Source organism: Eulemur rufifrons, chromosome 7, assembly GCF_041146395.1.
Source record: "Eulemur rufifrons isolate Redbay chromosome 7, OSU_ERuf_1, whole genome shotgun sequence".
In the NCBI taxonomy this organism is placed as follows: domain Eukaryota; kingdom Metazoa; phylum Chordata; class Mammalia; order Primates; family Lemuridae; genus Eulemur; species Eulemur rufifrons.
The window spans coordinates 22,001,615-22,028,380 of record NC_090989.1 but is presented as its reverse complement, the minus strand read 5'-3'; the positions used below and the strand labels follow the sequence as shown (position 1 = coordinate 22,028,380).

General features: G+C 32.6%; 1 protein-coding gene across 1 annotated transcript in view; it reads left to right on the top strand.

Moving 5' to 3' along the window:
- The window catches only part of NCAM2 (neural cell adhesion molecule 2), a 325,026-nt gene that overhangs the window by 169,810 nt on the left and 128,450 nt on the right, over positions 1-26,766 (top strand). The window contains 2 exon segments of the mRNA XM_069472428.1: positions 16,813-17,000; positions 22,560-22,656. Coding sequence (XP_069328529.1) covers positions 16,813-17,000; positions 22,560-22,656 — 285 coding nt within the window.

Sequence of the window (26,766 nt, the reverse complement as noted above, 5' to 3'; positions counted from 1 at the left end):
AAATGACCATGTTATATACGGAAGCTGTCTAATAAACTTTTTTTTTTTTTGGTAATTGAAGCCTGATCTGTTATATTTTATGTAGCAACAAATGTATAGTAGTAATAAACCTCTCAGTACCTTACATGAAATGCCATGAAAAGCTAAAGCTATTGCTGTAAATAAATATTTACATATTAGGAATGCTCAGAATACTTTTATTATGATCTTTTGCTATCAAAATGTTATAGAGACTATGAAAATGACAAAGACATTACAAAATGTTACAAAAAATACTGGCACTCTCTTTACCACCTATTACCTACAGTGTCATGTTGCTAAGAGTGAGGGGAAAAGAATCAAACCATTTATATTAATAATTTGATATGAGCCCCGTTTACTATAATAGCACTAAATGTAAGGTATTTCAAGATTAAGCCTTTTTTTGCTTAAAACGTCTTTTGTGTTTCAGCTTAAGCAGATTCCTTGGCATCCTGCCATTTCCTTTTCAACATTTCAAAGGCGTTACTTTACTAAGAAGCAGGAGTTGAACTAAAGTTGCAATTTATAAAACAAAGGAGATAACAGGCATGTGATATGTAGTTTAATGCAATAAGCACCCATTACATAATACCTTTGACTACAATTAGAATATTATTAAGTTTTGTGAGTAGGTAGTCATTACATATTACCTATTAATTAGACTTAATTATTTTATGTATAAATTTAATTGAACAGTTATACGGTAACAATGCATGTTAAAAAATAGTGAATTTTTTCATTTACTTTTTTTCTAACTGAGCTGCTACACCTGCCTTTAATTCTTCTTAGACATAATAGTATTTTGTAAATGCATTTATTCCCATAGTGTAAAAGAGGAAGTTAGGAATATCAGATATATTCTAAAGTTATATATAGTAATATTAACTAATCTTATAACACAGCCTCATGTTACTTCTATATTTACATGCATTCCAGAGTTAATAGATAGACACTTTATTAAACAATTCTTTAGTCAAATTTTATATTCTCTCAATATAACAGTGATTCTACTACCATGATTTCTGCATATATAGGATGAGGTAGATAAGATGTGAACATGATTTTAGCGTTTAAAGAAACTCACTTTCATAAATATTTAGAAATTAGAAAAATTCCTTGGTCATAGCAGACACACATTTTATATCTGTGATTAAAATTTTGTCTTATGACCCTGACTTTTACAATCACCATAGTACATTTAAGCCATTTAAACTTTAAAGAAGATGGCTCATTTGCAGACATAAATTGGTTCTACTGCCTGCAACTATTTAGGTTTTATATCCAGTATGGTAATTTCAAGGACAGCAACTGAGAAATATGCAAAGTATATCTCTTTTTCCAGAAGATAAAAAGAGCAGAACATTAAAAAAGAAAAGAGAAAAGTCTTTTATTGTTCAGCTGTATTTTTTTAACCCAAACTTTACATGAACCTCTGGGAAAATTTTAAGTATCACATATCTCATGTGTATAGATACTACAAATTATTCTAGTTTTATGCCTTTTTGTTTCTCTCTGATAGATATTATTTGATTCAGATCAAATCTTGTCCTTAAAATGTATTTCAGAGATGATGGTGAGGAAGAGTTTTTAAACAAATTTAGAAAATATTCAACTCTTGAGCAGATAAACCTTAAAAATGAACAAACATCAGACAAATTAATAAAAACAGGCATTTTGTGTAACTACTGGATTTATCACTACCTCTTGGCATCTCTTTAACTCTGGTAGCCAGAAACACCATGCACTCTACTTCCAACTGACCATAGCTGCCTGTCCTTCCTCTGGAATGAAGACTTGCCCTGAGGTTCCTAGTTCTCACTGGGCCTGTGAGTATTTTAATCAATATAGGCTGCTATAATGAAATATCAAAGACTAGGTGGCTTAAACAAAAAACACTTATTTTTCACAGTCTGGAGGCTGGAAGTTTTAGATCAGGAATGTCCACTTCTTGGTGAAGGCCCTTTCTTTGTGTTATGTACCTACATGGCCTTTTCTTGCTACATGAACATACACATAGAGATATCAAGTCACTTTCTCTTTTTATAAGGGCGTTAATCCCATCTTAAAGTTTCCACCCTCATGACCTCACCTAAGCATAATTACCTCCCAATAGCCCCACCTCCAAATACCATCACATTGAGAATGGGGGGTTTACGTATGTATGTTGTGGGGAGCCAAACACTCAGTCCACAGCAGGAAAGCCGCTTCACAAATGGAACTAGTGCACAATTTCCACCGGGTGAGACTTCCCACAGAGATCACATCATACTGAGCTTTCACTGACTTTCAAGAATTTTTTCATCTTGAAGATCTTGAAAGATACCCTAAGACCTTGTGGCAGAGGATTTAGCTAAAGCAATATACAAATTTCAGTAAAATCAGCAGATCTACTTTGATTTTAATTAATCTGATAGGTCTAATCCTAAGATTAAGTCATTTATATTACCCAAGTTTCCGTATCCTGATTTATAAAGAGGAAGAGATAGATCTAAACTCATATTATTCTTTGAATTAAGGCATACTGAGGTTAGGGTTTTACTTATATTTTTTTCAATAATATTTATCAGGCAAATAATGTATATCAACCATTTTTTTTTAGGTTTTTAGTATACAGAATTGAAAGAAGCAAGCAGAAATACCTGCTTTTATGAACCTTGGCAAGGAAAACTGATAATAAAATAAAATAGCAAAATATATGATATAGGAAACAGTGAAAAGGGCTAAAAAGGGAAAAAATAAAGCAGTGCAACAAGATACATCAACCAGCTGTGGCCATAATAATTATGCACAATATACAATCCCAAATTTGATGTCATTCAGTAATTCTCACCTTGACTAGAATCCTTTGATCCAAGCCAGTTTTGAATAAAGAGTTTAGCTTTAAGGAGCAATGCTTAGCTCTATGCTATGGATCCAGTAACAGGTGTAACCAGGCTGCAGAGACAGAAGTATAGAGAGGAAACTATCTCGTGGTTGACAGCAGAAGCACGAAAAAAAACAAGCTTATTCCTTGTATCTAACTGTATTTTTGTGTCCACTAATCAATCCCCTTTTCATCTCTCACCACTATTCTTTACAACTTCTGGTAAGCACCATTCTACTCTCTACATCCAGGATATCAATATTTTAGTTCCACATCTGAATGAGAACATGCAATAATTGTCTTTCTGTGCCTCACTTGTTTCACTAATTTCCTCCAGTTCCATTCATATTGCTAAAAATGGCAGGATCTCATTCTTTTTTTTATGACCAAATAATATTCCATTGTGTATATGTACCATATGTTTTTTAACTATTCATCTATTGCTGGACATTTAAGTTGATTCCATATCTTAGCTATGATTTTTTTTACATTGACTACATGTTTCAATTATACCATTTCAAATATATTGGTTTAATTATATGATTACAATTAATTTCACTTATTTTTAGTTTTTAGTATGGGTCTTAGAAAGTTTAAAATTGCACAGATGATTCACATTACCTTTCTGTTGGACAGCACTAATAATCTTAAGCCTTATAAACTTAAGGAGGTCTTTGGAAAAGACGGAAAGCTACTGAAGGGTTTTGAGCAGAAGTTCAAGCAATGTGCTCTGACCTATGTTTTAAGAGAATCACCCTGGCTGCAGTTCTAAGAATGGATTGAAAGGGGTACAAAAGTGGAAGCAGAGGAAGGAGAACAGTAGGGACACTACTGCAATAATAAATCAAGTGAATTTCATAGTATAGTAGTTTGACATCACTTCAATGTACATTTATATAAATAACAGTGAATATCCTTAACAAAAAAGTAATAACATAGTCAACATAGAGTAATAAGAATGGATTATATTAAAATCAGAAAATTTATTTATTATTAAATTATGTGTATACATGTCAAATGATTTCAAGAATTTATAAAAATCAACTTGCTGACTGCATTTTTAAAAACATATCAATTCTAGAAGGCAAAAAACTACATTAATCACAGAGAAATATTGCACTCTTGGGCATAACATAAAATTGCACTTTGGGTATCGGACAGAGGTCGGGGCTGGGTGGAAGGGATGGGTGTATACCTACTTGATGAGTGCGATGCGCACTGCCTGGGGAATGGACACGCTTGAAGTTCTGACTGGGGGGGATGGGGTAGGGGAGGGGAGGGGTGCACACTTACATGATGAGTGCGATGTGCACTGTCTAGGGAATGGACACAATTGAAGCTCAGACTCGGGGGGATGGGGAGGCATGGGCAATATATATAGTCTGAACTTTTGTACCCCCATAATGAGCTGAAAAACAAACAAACAAAAAAATAGAATAATACTGTCATAAGAGTAATACTGCTTAGTTTTAAAATACTATCCTGCTTGTTAAAATAGTTAAAATATGTATATTTGCATTTTTCTCTAAGGAGTTTCAAACTTGCTTGAACAATCATGACATATTGATTAGAAAAATCAACATATTTTTAATAAATTGTTTTAAAATCATTAGAGAAGTTAGTGGGTTTTCTGTATCTTCCTTTAAGAACCTTCAGTTAAAATGATTCAGTTTAATAATATTTATTGTATAACACTAGAAAGAGAGTATTATTAGTGCTTCTAAAATATACAAATGATTGAAGGCACATACAAATATTGTAAAATGTCTAGGGAGCCAGAATCTAATTACATAGAATAACTTAGAAAGTGTCATAAAATATCATATAGTTTAATGCACTTATAATTAAATGTATGTCATAGAGAACATTCAAATGAGTGGTAACACGAAGAAACTCTTAAGAAAGTAAAATAAAAACAATATTTTAAAGAAGTAGAATCTAAGGACCAAATTTAATATATATATATATATATATATATATAATTTATTTATTTTTTACTTCAGCATATTACGGGGGTACAGATGTTTAAGTTATATGTATTGCCTTTGCCCCACCTGAGTCAGAGCTTCAAGCATGTCCATCCCCCAGACAGTGTGCACTGCACCCATTAAGTGTGAATATAACCATCCTCTCCCCACCACCTGCTCAACACCTGATGAATGTTACTGATATATGTGTGCATAAGTGTTGATCAGTTAATACTAATTTGATGGTAAGTACACGTGGTGCTTGTTTATCCATTCTTGTGATACTTCACTTAGTAGAATGGGCCAAAGCTCTATACAGGATAATACAATAGGTACTAGATCACAACTGTTTTTTGTGGCTGAATAGAACTCCATGGCATACATATACTACATTTTCTTAATCCACTCATGTATTGATGGGCACTTGGGTTGTTTCTACATCTTTGCAATTGGTGAATTGTGCTGCTGTAAACATCCTAGTGAAGATGTCTTTTTTATAGAATGTCTTTTTTTTCCTTGGGTAGATGCCCAGTAATGAGATTGCTGGATCAAATGCTAGTTCTACTTGTAGCTCTTTGAGGTACCTCCATATTACTTTCCACAGAGGTTGTACTAGTTTGCAGTCCCATCAGCAGTGGATGAGTGTTCCCATTTCTCTGCATCACGCCAACATTTATTGCTTAGGGTCTTTTTGATAAAAACCATTTTCACTGTAGTTAAGTGATACCTCATTGTGGTTTTGATTTCTATTTCCCTGATATTTAGAGATGTTGAGCATTTTTTCATATGTTTCTTGGCCATCAGTCTTCTTTTGAAAAGTTTCTGTTCATGTCCTTTGCCCACTTTTTGATAGGGTTGTTTGATTTTTTTCTTGCTGATTTTCCTGAGTTCCATATAGATTCTAGTTATCAGCCCTTTATCAGATGTGTAGCCTGTGAAAATTTTCTCCCATTCTGTAGGTTGTCTGTTTGCTCTCGTGTCAGTTTCTTTGGCTGTGCAGAAGCTTTTTAATTTGATCAGGTCCCATTTATTTATTTTTTTATTGCTGTGATTGCCTTTGGGGTCTTCCTCATAAATTCTTTCTCTAGGCCAATGTCTATAAGAGTTTTTCCAAAATTTTCTTCTAGAATTCTTATAGATTCATGCCTTAAGTTTAAGTGTGTTATCCACCATGAGTTGGTTTTTGTGAGAGGTGAGAGGTAGGGATCCTGTTTCAGCCTTGTACATATGGCTATCCAATTGTCCCAGCACCATTTATTATTGAATAAGGATTCTTTTCTCCAGGGCATGTTTTTGTCTGCTTTGTCAAAAATTAGATGGCTATATGAGGATGGTTTTATGCCTGGGTTCTCAGTTATGTTCCATTGTTCTATGAATCTGTATCTATACATTATTAAAACTTATATGACTAATTTGACTTAGGATATTTATTTACATAGATGTTTTCATTTTATATTCATAGCTCACCAAGACTAAAATGTCTTCTCTCTGCTCTAGTAGAGTAGACACGGTAAACATCTTCTGCCCCTAGAATGTAGATGAAGGCTCGATCAGAGCTACTCCTCTCTTCAAAGATTTATTTTTGGCATTCTTGGTGTCTCCAAATACTTCATATTCACAAAGATTTGAAATATTACTTGTTAGAAAATAATTATCTCATGATAGCCCTGTGTTTTAGGCAATATTTAATTTTCTTGGGCCTGTTATAAAGTATTTTAATATTATAAGTGCAAATATCAATGTAGTCAGTCCAATACCATAAAATATTTTTATATATTTTTGTGTTTTTTTTCTTTTCTATGATTTATTTTACCACCATAAAATGACTAATTTCTGTACCAAGTGCTTTTGAGTCACAAATGCGACAACAGTTGTCTTATCCACTTTTTCTTACCTGACCGAAATTTATTTTTATGACTGCTTATTTCAGTTATTCGAAGAGATCTTTATTTATATAATGCTATTGTACATATAAAAATTCCAGGTCATAACTTAATAAATCAAGATTATAATTGTTTTTGAATATGTCCATTTATTTTAAACATCAAATTCTAAAAAAGTAGACCTTATTGTTTTTCATAAAACAACTTTAACACTGATATATCTATATGCCAAGCATTCTTTTTTTGAAACTCAGAAATTTGTTATGAATGTGACTCATTAAATCTTTGTTATATATGTGAAATTGCACCTAATAATACATCTGAAATTATGCCTAATAATTTTAAATTCTTTAAAAAATAATGTAGCTCTTTATGAAAAATTTGATTATATATAGTCACAATAAAGAACAAAGTAGCCATTCCCAGTACACGTATAGTATTTTTGTTAATATTTTATGTATAATTTGAAGAATTAGAGATATCCAAACAAGATAAAAAAAGAATATTAGAAAGATGAATAATTCACATTAGTTATCCAACTTCTCTTATGGCCTGTATCATTAAAATAGTCAAGTTAGAGAGAAACCCAGTGCATGCTAAGAAGTCATATATAGGCATCCCTTAATATAAATTACATTTATGACTCGAAGGTCATAAAATGTGCTGAGATTTATGCATAACTTGGCTGTTCAAATTTAGTACAAAAACTGCACATCCCGTGTTATGGTTAATTGGCAATAAGCACACATCTAATTTTGTATTCCACGTAGCCATTAGAATTCCCCTGGTACATAGTCTGAATCCATTTAATTGCCATAGCTGATTCTGCATATGACTGAACATACAGTAGAACTAGATCTATGAAATCATTAATTGAATTATCCTCTAAATGTGCCAAAGGATATATTAGTTTTTACTCCCTTGGTAGTTTCCCTTAGTGTAAGTCAAATGAGAAAATTCAAATAACTGAAAAAAACAGTCAAGGTGCTTCAAATATTTTTTCAATGTGTGCAGTTAATACTTAGCTAATTTAAGGAGCTAACTCCCTTACAAAATAACATTAAGAGTCTAAGAAAGGCTATATATTACAATAGAAATCACAGTGAATTGGAGTCCAAAATTCTGTGTCTTTAGAAATATCAAACAAATTTGGGTACATTTTCATCCTCTTTTAAATGAAGTGATGATATCTAGAATACATACTTATCAGGGTTTTCATTCATCTGTTTTACTACTATTTGCTGAGTATCTATTGAGTGTCAAGAATATATTCAGGTGCAAAGCATTGTTCTTGCTTTCATGGAACTTATTAATTAGGGCTATGGAACACACACAACTACAATAAATTGAAATATATCAAAAAGTAATTAGGCAGATGGGACAGCTAGTACGAAGGGCTGAAAGCACAAAAGAGTTAAGGATGATTAAGGTTTAAGGAACGTAGTTACCTAAATAGAAACAAAGTCATATAGTCAGGCCTAGCTAGGCCAGGCTATGTAGAGCTTTTTAAACCATCATAAAAGTTTGGAATTAACACTGTGAATAGTATCTTCTAGAAGGTTTTAAGGAGGATAGTAACATTCTTTTAAAGTAGAAACCAGTAGGTAGGTCAATAAGCCAGCAAGGGAGCTTCTGAAATTGACCAGGTGCCGATTATTAAATAGATAAGAGAAGTAATGGTGGATATTGAGAGAAGTGAATGGTATTTATATTAATATATATTGTGCATTCATGGTGAGAAATGAATGGCAAAGCTCTTAAAATCAAACACTGTATTGCACATTAAAATTGCTATTGTCATTATTTTTAGTTCTTAAAATATAATACTGAAGAAAAAATTGAAAATTTTATCCCACAAAATATGATGGCTAGAAGAGAAGGAACTCACTGTAGTATGTAAATGCTTTGGAGAATGTGCAAGCCAGATTTGCTATAACCCCAATACTGTTTTTTAAGGACAATACCTGTGATTATTATTATTTTTTTTTTTTTTTGAGACAGAGTCTCACTCTGTTGCCCAGGCTAGAGTGAGTGCCGTGGCGTCAGCCTAGCTCACAGCAACCTCAAACTCCTGAGCTCAAGCGATCCTCCTGTCTCAGCCTCCCGAGTAGCTGGGACTACAGGCATGCACCACCATGCCCGGCTAATTTTTTCTATATATATTTTTAGCTGTCCATATAATTTCTTTCTATTTTTAGTAGAGATGGGGTCTCGCTCTTGCTCAGGCTGGTCTCGAACTCCTGAGCTCAAACGATCCGCCCACCTCGGCCTCCCAGAGTGCTAGGATTACAGGCGTGAGCCACAGCACCCGGCCAATACCTGTGATTATTAACAAAATGATTTTAAAAGACTTAAATTTGTTTTTCATTGATTGTAAATATTTTTTCCAATAATGTTTTTTTGGATTTCATTCATAAAATGGATAGTGTGTAGTGAATTTGTACAGTGAATTGCCTGATTCTAATATTCATGACCTAGTGGAAATTCAGGTCAAAGATTTTTATATATCAGTTCCCAGAGCCTGTGTTAGGCTTTGTTATCAGCTCCAGCCTGCTCATGCACAGGCAGAATTCAGGAATCCAGGCCAGGACTCAGCAAGAAATAAGACTTTACTTAAGTCACAGGTACCAACCACAATAAACGAAGTTCAGAAAAAAGATTTCAGAGTCTGAGCAGAAATGACGACAGAAAGTGGAAAGCTTTCATTAAGCAAGTAATCAAGTCAAAAAAATCTCACATAGTAGCAGAATGCAATGATGAGAACTGGCTTTAACTTCAGCTCTAGTTTCAGCAATAATTAGCCAAAAAAAAAAAAAAAGGAGGGGGAAGATTTATCATTTATCACAACACGTGTAACTTGGTACAAAGTCTAAAGGTAGACTTAAACATTTCTTCTGTTTCTCCTGGCCCTGAATAAGCTTATCCTAAATGAAACTTTGAGGAAGGTGACAGATTCAGATCCTGGCACTGGTCACTGTTTCTTGCAATGCTGGTAACTTTAATTCAGAGATTCAGTCAAGGTCATGGATATAAGAATTGATTAAATGTTCTTGCTCAGCCTTCTGCCTGTACAGCTGCCATTTAATTAAATCTAAATAATTTCTCTTTAGGGATCATTTCATTGTGATAATAGCTAAGAGAGCACAGTTCCTTGTTTTTTTTTTTTTTTTTTTTGAGACAGAGTCTCACTCTGTTGCCCAGGCTAGAGTGAGTGCCATGGCGTCAGCCTAGCTCACAGCAACCTCAAACTCCTGAGCTCAAGGGATCCGCCTGTCTCAGCCTCCCGAGTAGCTGGGACTACAGGCATGCACCACCATGCCCGGCTAATTTTTTCTATATATATTTTTAGCTGTCCATATAATTTCTTTCTATTTTTAGTAGAGATGGGGTCTCGCTCTTGCTCAGGCTGGTCTCGAACTCCTGAGCTCAAACGATCCGCCCACCTCGGCCTCCCAGAGTGCTAGGATTACAGGCGTGAGCCACCACGCCCGGCCAGTTCCTTGTTTTTTAAAGTCTATAGTCATATTACTCCCTGTTTGCAATCTTCCTCTTCTTACAATCTATGCAGTAATGAATACATTTTTTATTAATTATATAGTCATTAAATAGAACATTTGGGAGCCTAAAGATAGTCAATAATTTAACCAGCAAGGACGATTACATTATTTTCCCTCACATAGTCTCTGCTTTTAACGAAATGAACTTACTGAAATAATATTTACCAATGAATTATTTTAATTTTAATTATTATACATATATTTGCATTGTAATGTATGTAGTAAACTACACTAGAAGCTCTTAAAAACATGAAATAATTAACATTACCCTGAGAAGTTTATTTAATTCTTACAAAAAACAAACATCACCCTTTAGATGGTCCAATGCCTCTTTATATATAGTGAAAGTGATATTCATGTATATTTTTAAAATTTGTCCCAAAGTCATGTTAAAGGACTCCCAGAATTTAAGGAATTTAGAAATCACTTACCTAGAGCAAATTTTTAATTCTTTAAAGAAAAAAGAAAAAGAAAAATATCCCAAACTAATAAACAGAAACTCATGGCCATATCCTTGCTACTTGGCAGAGTTGGCACTCAAATCCAATGGCAAGGTCAGTGCTCTTTGCAATACCGTACTTTGCTTTTAAGCAGCAACTACAATTTTCTCCGTTGTATTTATCCACTGTGTGTGTGTGCACGTGTGCTTATCTCCAGATTATTTTTAGTTAATTATACATATTTGCAAGTCACAATGTGATGTTTTGATATACATGTACAATGTGGAATGCCTATGTCAAGCTAATTAACATACCCATCACCTCACATATACTTTTTTTATGATGAGAACATTTGAAATTTACTCTCAGAAATTTTGAATCATGTAATACATTATTATGAACTATAGTGACTATACTATGCAATGTATCTCAAATTCTTTTTCCTCTTTTCTAAAGGAAACTTTATACCCTTTGACCAACATGTCCCCATCCCTCCTATCACCATGATCTCTAGTAACCACCAATCTACTCTTTTTCTATGACTTTGACTATTTCAGATTCCATATGTAAGTTAGATCACGTGGTATTTTTCTGTGCTTGGCTTATTTTACTTAACCTAACGGCTCCAGGTTCATCCAAGTTGCCATGAATGACAGAATTTCCTTCTCTTTTTAAGGCTGACTAGTATTCTATTGTGTATATATACTACATTTTTTTTATCCCTTCATCTACTGATGTGCCCTTAGTTTGAGTTCATTTAACTATTGTGAATGATGCTAAAATATACTTGTTATATCAAAGGTAAAAGTTTTCGGTAATTTCTTAATTACATGAGGGTTAGAGTGCAATTGTGAAATTTACCTTTGAAATTCAAACATTGTAAGCGATAAGCAAATACATTTTAAACACTTTTAAATATTTCTTATTAATTCAAAATGGAAGGTATTTTAAAATTCTCAAACTGGAATGTACAGGATTGTCTTTGACTTTCTTTTATTTTTTTTTTATTTCAGCATATTACAGGGGTACAAATGTTTAGGTTACATATATTGCCTTTGCCCTGCCCAAGTCAGAGCTTCAAGCGTGTTCATTGAAACAATTGGTTAACTTATCTGTCAGTTCACAATTTTAAATAAACTTGCAGCTTATTATTTAACTCTAATATTTCAAATGTGCAAAATTTATAGAAAATAATAATATTAATAACTTCATGGTGAAAATTTTCATATATATCTGATATATATGTGAGATGATAGATATGTCAGCAGTTGCTGATATTTCTAGATTGGCTTATGCTGTATTCTTCTTTTCTCCTCCTTTTCTGTTTTTGTTTTAAAAAACCAAAGTGTATTTCCTCTGTACATTTGAAGCCTTTCATGATGCAAAAGCTCTTCTTATTTTCTGAAAATTACAAAGTTTGGTATACCAACATGAAATATTGCTACATTTTTTAGCCTCTTCACATGTTGTCATGCCAGAGTTACATCCTCCATCCCATATTGGCCCAATACCAATTCTTTAATTTCATTAATATGCTAACCTTGTGTCAGTGAATATTGCTGCCTTGGTACTGCTTTGATATTTACAAAGAATATGCTGTACAGAAATTTAGTTCTTGTTTTATTGTAGACAAGAATTATCAATATTTTCTTGCCTCACACCACAAATATGTGTTTTTAATGTGGCTTTTAGTATAGCATGTATTGCCCATAGCACATATTACATTCAACATCAGTAATTCTGAATTGAATTCCCACTGAGATCATCAAGCAAGCAATTAGTGGCAATTGCTTTCTTTTATAGAAAAACCAAATCTTACATAAGTTTATAGTTAAATTATAATAATATAATACACATGCATGCAGATATCACATTGTGGACAGAGTATGACTGTGAGTCAGCTGTTAATAGTTCCATTAGCATGTATGATTTTCCTATCAGCCTATATTTCTTTGTAATTATATTATCTATAAACCTTTCTATAAAATAGCATAATGCTAAGGAAATTACTTTTTATATATTTAACAGTAATAATATATTGTGTGTGTCTGTGTGTGTGTGTATATATATATATATATTTATGTATATAAGCTTAGCTTTTGACTATGAATGTCAAGAAGCTTGGCTTCTCATATAGTTATTCCTTGAAGTAGTTATGTGTTCTTAGATTCTTTACTTCTCTCACTTGAAGTTTTTTGGTTTTTGTTTTTTCTCTTGGACATATCTTCTTTTCAATTTAGTTGAACTGCTGAATTAAATTTAACTTATTGTCTAACTTTCAGTCAATTTGATGTGCAGTTTTTGAGTTTTGAAAACACTGTGTAAGCTATCAGGTAAATAATTATGACTGAGACACAGTCTAACCCACAAATTCAGATCCTTTGGGGAAGAAATAAGTCAATTCTTCCAGTGCCTGGTGACCATCATGACAGAGAACATGCTGTGGGTGCAGGAAGTAGGGAGACTCACCCAGAATCGAAGGGTGTGGAAAGGCTGTGCTTAGGAAATGTGGAGTTTAGTTTTGAAGACAGCTTGTTGAAGGCACATGTGAAGTTGACAAAAAAAGTAAAACATAGGCAAATATATCTGTGTAATATTTAGTACACCTAAGTATAAAAATGTACCACCTTTTTATTGTGTAAATACTCTTTTGTATGGCATTAAGTAGTTCTGAATTTTTATTAAAATAATAATGCATTAAAAGTCCTTTAAAGAAGCCTTTATAATATTTCTAATTATTTTCTCTGGAAAGATACCTAAAACTGGATTGGATTGCAAAGTCAAGATTATAAAGCTTTTTAAGGCTTTTTATCTTCTTTTTTTTTTTTTTTTTTGAGACAGAGTCTCACTCTGTTGCCCAGGCTAGAGTGAGTGCCGTGGCGTCAGCCTAGCTCACAGCAACCTCAAACTCCTGAGCTCAAGCGATCCTCCTGTCTCAGCCTCCCGAGTAGCTGGGATTACAGGCATGTGCCACCATGCCCGGCTAATTTTTTCTATATATATTTTTAGCTGTCCATATAATTTCTTTCTATTTTTAGTAGAGATGGGGTCTCGCTCTTGCTCAGGCTGGTCTCGAACTCCTGAGCTCAAACGATCCGCCCGCCTCGGCCTCCCAGAGTGCTAGGATTACAGGCGTGAGCCACCGCGCCCGGCCAAGGCTTTTTATCTTCTTGAGAAATCATTCCAATTATATTTTACTCAATAATGTATGATAGGGTTCACATTACCAAAATGTTGCTAGCGTTGAATATTATAATTTTATTTCTGGGTTTGATTGGGAATATAATGGCTGTTGGTTAAAATAGCCCTAGATTCAAGTCCTAGACCTTAAGATTAGTAAATTAGTTACTAGAATGAGCTTGACATCTCTAACCTCAAATCCTTCACTGATAAAATATGGATTATACTTTTCTTACGAGGTTATTGAAAATATCAAATAGAATAAGGTGTATAAATGTATTGTTGTATAGAAAGAAGTCAATAAACATTTCAGCTTTATGTGAGATTGGCATTAAAAACGTATGTTAAAAAATGGGACAGGGATTTTTTAAATTATTGCTTCTGCATTTGCACTATAAATTATAATTTTATACTACATATCTGATATATAATTAGTAGCTATAACAAACTTTTACATAGATTGTTTTATGCTATTATGAGTAATAAAATGTTTAAAATTTAGACAATGGAAATTGATAATTTATGATGGGATATTAAGTTTACGTAGTTAATATTACTAACAATAATTGGTATATATATCAGCAACATAATTGTTGTACATAATACAACTTAATTGAAAATTATGTTTTTATGTAAAAATAAAAAACAATTACTTCAAATAATCATACAATCAGGAAATTAAGGCTCAAAGAGGTTACAATATTTGGCATTTTTGTCTAGGTCCTAGTTCTGGAGTAGAGCAAGAATAAAAGCAAGATGTAATCTTCACAATTAGGTTTATTCAATAAAATGATATAATATATTGTCTGTTTTCTCTCAGCTATTATTAGAGAGTTCTGGTGTAGATACCTGAAACTTGGCATGGAATCATAGGAATAGGTACTGGTTAATATTCAAATTAATTATTTTTCATTAATTTAGAAAAACCCTGGTTTAATAAAAATTGGAAATGTGGATACTTTAGAAAAAAATTGGTTTTAGTTGTGATGTTTTCCTTTCAACTTAGATTTCATACTTGCTTCCCAAAATGTTTTATAGAAGAAGCCAGGTGCAGTGGGCTCACACCTGTAATCCCAGTACTTTGGGAGGCAGAGGCAGGAGGATGTCTTCAGGCCAGGGATTTGATATAACCATGGAAAACACAGCAAGAACCTGTCTCTAGGAAAATAAAAAAATTAGCCAGGTGTGGTGGCACATGCCAGCTACTTGGTAGGAGGATCACTTGAGCCCAGGGGTTTTAGGCTGTAGTAAGCTATGATTGCGCCACTGCACTTGAGCCTAGGTGAGAGAGTCACACCCTATTTTATACATATATATATATATATACACACACACACACTATATATATATACACACACATAATATACACACATACATATTTAATAGAAGAAATTATTGTGCCCATATATAAATACATACATATATATACACACACATATATTTAATAGAAAAAATTGTTATGCCTAAACTAGATTTTAAAAAGACATAAGAATCATTGATTAATTAGGTTTTATACTAAATTCTTGCTTCATAATGTAGTTTCTTCCAGAAACAGTTTCTAGAGATGTAGACAGCAATTAATTTAATTGATAGAAATTTTTGTCAGATTAAGAACAAATTAAACTCTGACTTTTGTTTCATATTTTAATAATTGGCTAGATATGAATGTTTGTGTATTAATGATATTAAAATTATGTTAAGAAATACTCAAATGGCATACTTGCATGAGTTCTGATGCCACAAATTAAACACAAGCAGTTCCTGAATTACGGAAATCCAACTTAATGGTGTTCATGCTTATGAACAGGTTTCCAAGCCTCCACATAAGATCATTTATAATTAAATAAATTAATAATTCGGGAACTAGTTCTTTCCCTGCACACAAACAAACCCACGTGGCATAAGCTGCTGGCGTAGCGTCTTTATGCTGGTGGCCGGTCTCATTATTTATACCATTGCTTAGGCAAAGCATCGCATTTGTCTTAACTTTTTCACCCAATTTTGTGCGTTTGTGTTGACTCTTCTGACCTTGCCTCCAAAGTGAAAGTCCACTGCAAGTCCAGGTGAGCCTGCACTGAAGAGAAAGGTGATTAGGATGGAAATGAAAGTACAAATAATTAAGCATTCAGAGAAAGGCCAGATGCCATCATTCATTGGGAAAGCATTAGGCTTCAGTCACTCCACTCTCGGAACAGTTATAAAAGATAAAGTGAGAATTATGGAACATGTGAAAGGCAGTGCTCCAATGAAAGCATCAATTATTACTAAGTAGAGTAGTGGATGAATTATTGAAATGGAAAGATTATTGATTTGGTTAGAACATCAAAATAAGCGTAACATTCCTATTAGCCTAGGATTGATGCAACATTAGATGAGTGTTAACATTTAATATTCTTTTGTGAAAGTACTCCTATCTCCCATCTAAACTTTAATTTTTTTTTATTTTTTGATTACTATGTGTACATAAAAGTTGTATATCTTTATAGGGTACATATGATGCTTTGATACAGACATAAAATGTGAATTTTTGTATGAGTTTATATTGTTTGCTTGAGTTGAAAGAACACAATAGTTTCTGTAACTTATTATTACAGTACAGGGTATTATCATTACAGTATTACAGTATATTATTACCGCATATGAGCCTTTATAGTATTATTATTAAAATTCTTACCATATATGGGCTGTTCATCAGGGATCTGAGTTATATACAGATTCGACCTAAAGATGTTCTCAAGACTATATCTCATCTGTAACTCAGGGACTTGCCAGTATGTGACATTAGAATGGTATGGCTTATTTTTATTGTCAAGTAAAAATTACTAATATTTATGCTAATTTAAATTAAATGATTATTTAACTTTAAAAAGTTATATAAACATTTTATTATATTTTTTATAGATGCTCCCAAGTTTATATCAAACCAAACAATTTATTACTCTTGGGAAGGAAATCCTATTAATATAAGTTGTGATGTGAAATCAAATCCACCAGCATCAATCCACTGGAGAAAAGAAAAATTAGTCTTACCTGCTAAAAACACCACCAATTTAAAGACATACAATATAGGAAAAAAGATGATATTAGAGGTAAGTATGCACGTATACATCAATAAATTGTATTATTTTAGCAATTGTCTACTATTTTAGATATATTTAAGTATCTTCATATACAAATATATATTGAAATCCTAGTATACATATTTATTTTATTTATTTTATTTTTTTTGGAGACAGAGTCTCGCTCTGTTGCCCAGGCTAGAGTGCCGTGGTGTCAGCCTAGCTCACAGCAACCTCAAACTCCTGGGTTCAAACAATCCTTCTGCCTCAGCCTCCTGAGTAGCTGGTACTACAGGCATGCGCCACCATGCCCGGCTAATTTCTTTCTATATATATTTTTAGATGTCCAGATCATTTCTTTCTATTTTTAGTGGAGACGGGGTCTCGCTCTTGCTCAGGCTGGTCTCGAACTCCTGACCTTGAGCGATCCTCCTGCCTCGGCCTCCCAGAGTGCTAGGATTATAGGCGTCAGCCACTGCACCCTGCCTAAATCCTAGTATCCTGGTATATATATTTAATGTTTACTTACTTAAAAGTCAATTGGATTATGACCCATTCATGACTAATGTCTCAGTATTTACTTATATAGAAATGTGCATATTTAGCCAAAACCATTATTTTTCTTGAATTTACTTTCCGAAAGAAAAACAACTATATCAGGAAAAATACAGGGAAAAGATATTAATAGTTTGGCAGTTATTGAGCACCAGTAATTCAACTTCAGTGTTGATGTTTTCATTGAGTCTATGGATTGTAACTTTTTTATCATCAGACTGGCATATACAAATGCTATCTGCTGGCTACATATTTATAATTCTGCTGCGTGCAAGTTCCTGAATAAACAAAATTTACTTGTTCAGTGCCTCATTTTATTTTATTTTTTCAATTAAGATTGTATGTAATTGTTTTTGTACTGCCGAGTGAATGGCCTGTAAATACTGTTAGAATAAAATGCCTTTATTTATTAATTGCAGATTGTTTATCAATTTCAAAAGTTTATACAAATTTATGGAAATGACCATCAGTCCTTCTAACTTATGATGCTGGTAGAATAACTGGAAATCAGGACAGCCTTATTTAGCTAAAAAGCTCCTATATTTTTATTCACTAATTTCAGTTTACATAAACTAAAAGAAATGCATGTTTTAGAATAACATCCAATGCTTATACTGCATGAATTTAGGCTGTCCTCAATGCTGATAATTAGACTTAGGAAAAGGTTTGTATAATAGAAGGATTTAGCCATCACATCTCCGCATGTTTGGATAACTGACTATTTGGTAATTAAGCCACTTTGTCTGAATCTATTTCAATTTAAATAAGTTTCTTCGAAATTGTATTAAAACTAGCTACAGGTGAATTGACAGGGATGACAATTTCACCAAAACAATTGGGCAGCTTTAAACTAAATTTTAGGATTTACGTTGGTTTAAAAACTGAACTTAGATTTAACTTCAGTTGGGATACTGTATTAGTCTCCTTGGCTGCCATAACATAATACCACAGACTAGATTGCTTAAATCACAAAAATATATTTTCTCAGTTCTGGAGGCTAGAAGTCCAAGATCAAGGTGCCCATGGGGTTGGTTTCTGGAGAGGACTCTCTTTAACTTGTGGATGGCCACCTTCCTGCTGTGTTCTCACATGCCCTTTTAGAGAGGGAGAGAGTTAGTTCGAGTTTGTTTTCCTTTTCTTATAAGGACACCCAGCCTACTGGTTTAGGCCTCAGCCTTATGACCTCATTTAAGCTTAATTACCTCCTTAAAGATCCTGTCTCCAAATACATTCACACTGAGTGGTATAGATTCAATATATCAATTTGCCAGGGGTGAGGGTTGTACATAGTTCAGCCTGAAACAGGTAAACTTAGGTTTAAATGATGGACTGATATCTGCTTTACTTCATCTTGACATTTTTTAGTTTTGGGACAACTCATAATTCTTCATAGTTAATGTCAAGCTACATTTTATGCACATAACCTTTGTATATTTTAATTATATAAATATTTCATGCTATTTAAACTTCTGCTTAAATGGTATTCCTTTGCATTCCAAAGTGAAAAATAAACAATTTTTGTTTACTTTGCACATAGCTAAGTGATCCATTGGTTAAAGTTTTGACTCTGAACATACATGTTTTATGTGCATACTATTTTTCACAAATTAAATTTAAATTCTGAATAAAGAATACTGATGTATAACTATTACAACTTGAAAACAAAGTATAGCAAAACAACAGTAACAAAAAAGAAAATGCAACAATAAGCATTAGTAATATTTAATTAGTAGCATACATAGTGTCTTGGGATAAAATATTATTTTTGTTTAATAATTATAATAGTAAGTGCTAATAAGAAAGATATAATAAAATATATAATAAATCAAATTTATACTTAACAAATTGGTCAATTATAGATTTCTTGAATTGATTTTTTTAAGTTGTCCCTTTTTCTTTGATTAAATGTGTATATTCAAACTTTTAAATTCATGAATTTTAAAATATAACCAAATATTCAATAAGTCCTTTTGGTTACTGCCAGTAAATGCATCTATAAAGGTCATAAAAACCTATTTTTAATCTAAACACACCCTGAGATTATAACACAATTTATTAACATGGCAAAAATTAAGATCAGGAAGTTTCTAGTAGGGTTGTTGAAATAATATTATGTTTTGGATCATCTGTATCATTGTTCCTTGTTTTAAGTAAGGATGCTAACTCTTAAATCTATTATTTTCTTATCATGGAATATGTAGAAAGAAGAAATCAATTTTTTGAAGTTTAAGAAAAACACTAGCAAGTCTCTTTATTAACATTGTGCTCTCTCAGCTTATATTTAGATGTTCACAACTATATTTGTTGATCCATTATATTCTGTGAAAGCTTAAAATCATAAAATAAATTTATTTTCATTGGATTACATTTTATCAAAGCTTAGAATCATAAAATAAATTAAATTTATTTTCACTGGATAGAGGCATACCTTGGGGATATTGCAAGTTCTACTCCAGACTACTTCAAATAAAGCAAGTAATGTAATAAAGTATGTCACAACTTTTTGTTGTTTTCTAGTGCTTATAAAAGTTATATTTACACTCTACCATAGCCTATTAAGAATGCAGTAGCATTATATCTAAAAAAAGCAATGTATGGCCCTTAACTAAAAATACTTTATATTTGGTGGCTTACACCTGTAATTTCAGCAATTTGAGATGTTGGGATGTTGAGAGAATTGCTTAAGGCCAAGAGTTCAAAACCAACCTGGGCAACATAGTGAGACCCACCATCTCCAAAAAAAAAATACTTCATTACTAAAAAATATTAACAATCATGTGAGCCTTCAGCAAGTTATAACCTTGCTGCTGGTGGAGGGTCTTCCCTTGATGTGGATAATGTGGATGGCTGCTGACTGACCACGATGGTGGTAGCTGAAAGTTGGTGTGGCTATGGCAATTTTTTACAATAAGACAAAAATGAAGTCTGCTGTATAAATTAATACTTTTTATCCCACAAAATATTTCCTTGTCATATATAATGCTGTTTAATAGCATTTCATGCACAATAGAACTTCTTTCAAGATGAGAGCCAATCCTTTGAGGCCCTGCCACTGCTTTATCAACTAAGTTTATGTTATATTCTAAATCTCTTTATTGTCATTTTAACATTGTTCATAGCATCTTGATCAGGAGAAGATTACTTCTCAAGAAACCACTTTCTTTGCTCATCCATAGGAAGCAACTCCTCATTTTTTAAAGCTGTATCATGAGATTGCAGCAATTCATTCACATCTTCGGGCTCCACTTTTAATTCCAGTTTTCCCTACCTTTTCTCCACATATGCAGTTACTACCTCTACTGAAGTCTTGAACCCCTTATGGTCATCCATGAGGGGTAGAACTAACTTTTTCCAGACTCCTGATAATAGTGATATTTTGACTATTTTGGAGAGATCTCCTCTCTCCAAAGGAAAAAAACACACACACACACACACACACATATAATTGCCCAGGTATGGTAGCACATGTCTGTAGTCCCAGCTACCTGGGAGGCTGAGGTAGGAGGATCACTTGGACCCAGAAGTTTGAGGTTGCAGTTAGCTATGATGATGCGACTGCACTCCAGCTTGGGTAACAAAAAAAAAAAAAAAAAGAAAGAAAGAAAGAAAGAAAGAAAGAAAAGAAAAGAAAAGAATTGAGCCTTTTTGAAATTGTTCCGAGGAAAATGGCTATATTTAAATTATTTAACTTAAGGAGCTATGCAATAGTCACAGTTCTTTCTTGTGGCTACCTGTCTCTATATTGTATTGATTCAGTAAACACATTCTCCCTTGTTGAATATGCAAATAACTTTTGCATATGCCTGTAGAATAAAAAATTTTATTGTTAAATCTTTCTCATTAGTAACATTATTTTAGAGCTAAATTAGCCTTGTTTATTAAAAGCTGCACATATAATAACTGTTAATAATTTAATCACTTATAAGTACTTATATAAGAGCTGTTAAAACTTCTAAATTTTAATTGTATGATCTTTTCCTAAATGGACAGCTGACTGGAAAATGAATGAGACAGCTTTTTTGTGCTCTTTCAGAATTATCATCTTCAATAGACCTCAAAATTGCACTTTTAGTTAATAGCCTCCCATTACCACAAAATCATTTTTCCTTCTTTTGAGATAGAGTTGAAATTAACAGCAACTCTTGTTGTAAGCATATTCTCTCTTAATAATAGTTAGTGGGATTGAAAATTATATCTGTTACTATCATCAAACCTCTTTTCTAAATTGATACTTCAGAATTTCTGGACATTAGAATTACTAGGTTGGTCCCAATGTTCACCAGTAGAATCCCCGAAGGTTAACTTAATTATAGATTTAAAATGTGTAAGTATTGAGGTCAGTTATTTTCCACCTAAACTGAAAGAGAATGATAGGAATTGAGTGGAAATTGAGGCAAGATACTGTTATTAGATATCAAGAAAAAGTACCTGTCTGCAGGGATTGTTGCACACGGGTAATATTTTCTTGTAGAATACCTTCCTGGAAAGATTTTGCTTTTAATAATTTCTCATCCTTCATTAGTATTTTATATTCAGTAAACTCAAGAAAAGGAGAAAACCTCAAATATTTTGAGCATTTCTTAAACTTTAAATCAGCCTGGTCTGAAGCGAAAAGAGAGAAAACTGAGTTAACAATGTTTTGGGAACAAGCCTCCATTTTTCAAGTTTACACCTGCATGGATTCCTATGCATTATTTTCAAACTGTATACTACTTTCTGAGCAGTATATATAGGAGGATATAATGACTTTGCTGTTCAATAGATACATCAAAATGGTGGCATTTGTCCACTTAATCAATTAATAAATACACTATGATTTATCTAGTCCTATGGATAGTATCAGTTTGTAGATACATCTTAAAAGGATTTATGTTATTTAATAATGCTTACTTGATAAAGAAAATAAAACAGTTATGGAAAGGAGTTGTGGGGTAAATAATTGAACATGTGTGCAAGTGGTAGGCACATTATAGTTTATTTTAAAACTTCTGCAATGCTTTAGAATTGTAACTTTTATTATTATGATTATTTTAGATTGCACCTACATCTGACAATGACTTCGGACGATATAATTGCACAGCCACTAACCGCATAGGAACAAGATTTCAAGAATATATTCTTGCTTTGGCTGGTAAGTGTAGAAAAAAAATTTTTGAGGTCTCATAAAATATTTCTGTAAGCAAATAAAATTTTAAATTGGTAATATTGTATCATTTATTTTTTAATGTTAACAAATAATATCTTTTGCATTTGTATGAGTCATGATGCAGGTATTATTTGAAAGAAGTCAGTTCTATCTGACATATAGTGAGGACTTAGAATGTGTTTACTGATCAAGACTGATTTTAAACCCTGATTCCTTTTGTTTGAAAATGTTTCATTTCTTTTAAATAAAAACATTGTAATTCTACTTTAAAGTTTAAAGATGTAGAAATAACATGTAAAGCAAAAAAAAAAAAAAGAAAAATCATTTTAACCAGAAATCCAGCCTTATACTTAGTTTCATATATGTATGTGTATGAAATTTGCCATTATGTTTTACAAGACTGATTAGAATCTGAAAATACTCTTTTAAAAATAGTTTGTATATTTCTGATGGAAAAAATGTGATTAACAGTCTTCTAGGACTAGGCAAGGAAATATCAAAAAATTACTGAATGCTATGTTTTAATAGAATAAATAGCTTCTGCAAAGAAATTATAAAACATTTGTAATAGAGATCTTATATATAAGTGTAATTTTATATTAAGTTATGAAGGATGTTCATTTTATTGTTATATAAATATATTAGCAAATGTAATGTCATCAGTTGTAAAGGCCACAAGGGGAAATTTTTTTTATTAAGATCACAATACTCAAATTATTATATAAATTAGAAAACCTGTTCTTCAATTCAAGTTTTACTACACTGAGAAAGAAGGGAGACAAGGTAGTGGGTGGAAGGAATTGAGTCTGGAATGCGGAGAGAAAAAGTCAAGGTAAGAGAGACCTAAGACAGGAGGGAAAAGAGGGAGAAAGTGATGAAAGAAGGAAGGAATTAAAGTAATATTTATTGTCTACCATGAAGTCATTAGGAATTTATTTTTAATGGAAATCATAATAAGTAGGCTTTTCACATTTAGAAATATCAAGAAACAATTTTGTAAGCAAATTAAATTCTAGGAAAATGAAATGTACTAAGATACATCAAAATTCATTAGTAATAAATTGAAGTATCAATTGTACTCGTAAGAAGCACTCACTACTAAAGTTAATTTTGAGACTTAGAAAATTAGGTAAATTTCCTTGTAATTTGTGTGAAATTTTTATAAATAACTAGATATGTGATCAATATATGTGTATGTAATTGTTTTATTATTGCACAATTATGTATTGCCATTTTTATAAATGATTTAGTTTTCTATTAGGTTCAACTTGATAAATGACTAGAATTTATTTAGGGTTTAAGAGTTTTAACTCTTGGAAAAATGTATCAAAAATGAAAAAAATTATATTGATGAAATTTAAGTAATCTCATTAAATTCACAAGAAATATTTGTTTATGTACCTTCAAATATCACAATATTTACTGTGTGTCACATTTTTCTTTGGAAAATATATTTGATGACTACCTTTCTAATGAAGATATTAAAGTAGTGCATTTCCCTCTGCCTAACTATAATATAAATTGAAATTATTCATTTTAAATAAAAGAATGTTTTGGAATTTTTTTTGAATACTGAAATTCCTCAATAGCCTAAGTTTGTACAATTCCAGGATGAAAATTCGTTTCAAGAAAAGCTGTTCTCAATTCAAATTATAATGAAGATATGAAAATGAATTAGACACTGACCCTTAGATGGGAAACATATTTAAACATCAACATTTATAAACATGATTTCCATGATAAGAACCTTCAATACTAGTATTTCATAGAAAATTTAATTTTTCCTGCAGAATACAAACATTAAGCATGTAATGTGATTTTAAATGAAATGTAAGAAAAATATATAGAAATGTAAATATTTCTAAATATTTGTAAATATGACAGTTTAATATTTCATTGGCCTATTTGACCTAGTAAAAGGTCAAGATCATTTGTCATATGGCATTTTACACTGTAACAGATTACCTAACTTCAAAAGGGCAAAACATTAAGAGCCAAAGTTTAGCATAAATTTTTGTTATATATTCAGTGAAAAATATAAAACAGATTTACCTGTCTAGTGTATTTTATTTCAAAAATATTTTTTCTTTTTTCCCCTTTTTCCTCCCTTCCTTCTTTACTTGCATTTTCTCTTTTCAATAATTTAGTTCTACTAAATTGGACAAGGTAGGCATCTCTGTGGGGGTGGAGTGGAGCAGAACAGCAGACTGGCTTTGGGTGTCAGAACCTAAGTGGAGTGAATGGAGTGGAGGGGTACTTCAGGGATCCAGTGGGGGGGTGTTGGGAACCAGGCGGGGTAAAAAGGGTGTCCATGTGCCAAGAATGAAACAACTCAGAGAGGAATATTCGAGTCTGATTAGGGTAGGGAAGGGTCCACATAAGCTGGGTTGGTGTGAGAGAGAGTTTAGAATAATGGAGGATTGATTTTTCCAATGACATTGATAAGATTGGTATATATAGGGAGTTTATCAAAGTCTCACTTTTGGCGAGGAGAGTTACAGTTAGGGAAAGTTCAAAGACTAAAAATGATCCTGTAATAATGATGTGGTATTTGGTAGGATTGGTATGAACTCTGTTTTTGATTTTTGTAGGTAGATGAAGGAGAAAAGATTTAAACGAGTGTATATGTGTATGTGTGTGCATTTGTATGTGTCTGACTGTGAGTGGCCATTTCTACAGGGAGCTTTTTTGGAATGCCACTTAGAAAACAATTGCTGAGCTAGCTCTATTGATTGAGAAGACATGGGATTTGCAACACTCCAATAGCAATGAGCACACCTAGAAGTCAGATCTTGGTTTCCAAATATCATTCTTGACTGAGTGTAACTGGGGCTCCTTGCAGAAATGGCTGATTCCAGAACTGGGATAGAGAAAGTATAAAATAAGCTTATAACAATTTGTGGTGTCAGAAATTAATGAAGTTAAAAAAAATAAAAAGATGAGGACATGTCAAAAAATCCATAGCCAATGTTAACAAACAACAAAGCATACATTAATTCAGCCAAGGAGCAACAATGCTTGCTAAGGTAGGTGCATGAAAGTTAGATGAAGAAATAATAAATAGAAATAGGCTTAAGTATTTATCCTCAGATTACTAATTAATTATAAAAGGAATATATTAGGTTATTAAATATAAAATGTTCAGTTTCCTTAAGTACTGTTTGACAGTTGATATCTCTGGCGTTTCACTTTGACACTTCTTGTTTTATTTTTATTGTGAAGGTACATCCTCATTCTTTCAAATACATGGTTTGGCTTGTGATTATATTTCAAATTTTTTTTAGAGTAATTTTTGTGAAACCAGGGATAAGTCAAAAATTTGTGTTATTTTCACATATGAGTTCCGTCGTGGAACCAATGAAGCACAGACAGCTCGAAATACCAACAAAATATTTGGGAAGGATGTGGCTAATGAATGCACAATATGTGAATGGTTTGGGAAGTTTATTCTGATGATTTTAATCTTGAAAATGAGCCACATGGGCAACCTGAAAACAAGGTGGTTAATCGGCTGAAAGCTGTAGTAGTAGTGAGTTCATCTTAACCTACATGTAAATTAGCAGCAATGTTTGATGCTACTATTCCGACAATATTGGACAATTTCAAACCAATGGCCAAGGTACAGAAGCTGGATACATGGGTTCCGCATGAATTAAACGAGCATCAGAAGAGAAATTGTCTCAAAACTTGCCTTTCTTTGCTGTCACAATGTAAAGGTGAACTGTTTCTACAACATATTGTTACATGTGATAAAAAATAGATTCTTTTTGGCAATCACAAGCATTTGGCACAATAGTTGGATGAAGATGAAGTGCTGAAACATAGTCCAAAACCAAATATTTATCCCCCCAAAAAGCTAATGGTATCTGTTTGGTGGTCCAGTGCTGGTATTATCTACTACAGTTTCATGAAACCTCGACAATTGATTACAGTGGATGTGTACCTCAATGATTTGGAGAAAATGATGAAGATGCTTGTGATTAAGCAGCTGAAATTGGTCAATAGAGACAGGCCAATCCTCTTGCAAGACAACACTAGACCACATGTCGCACAAACAAGGCAGTTCAAACTACAACAGGTGGACTCTGTTGTCCA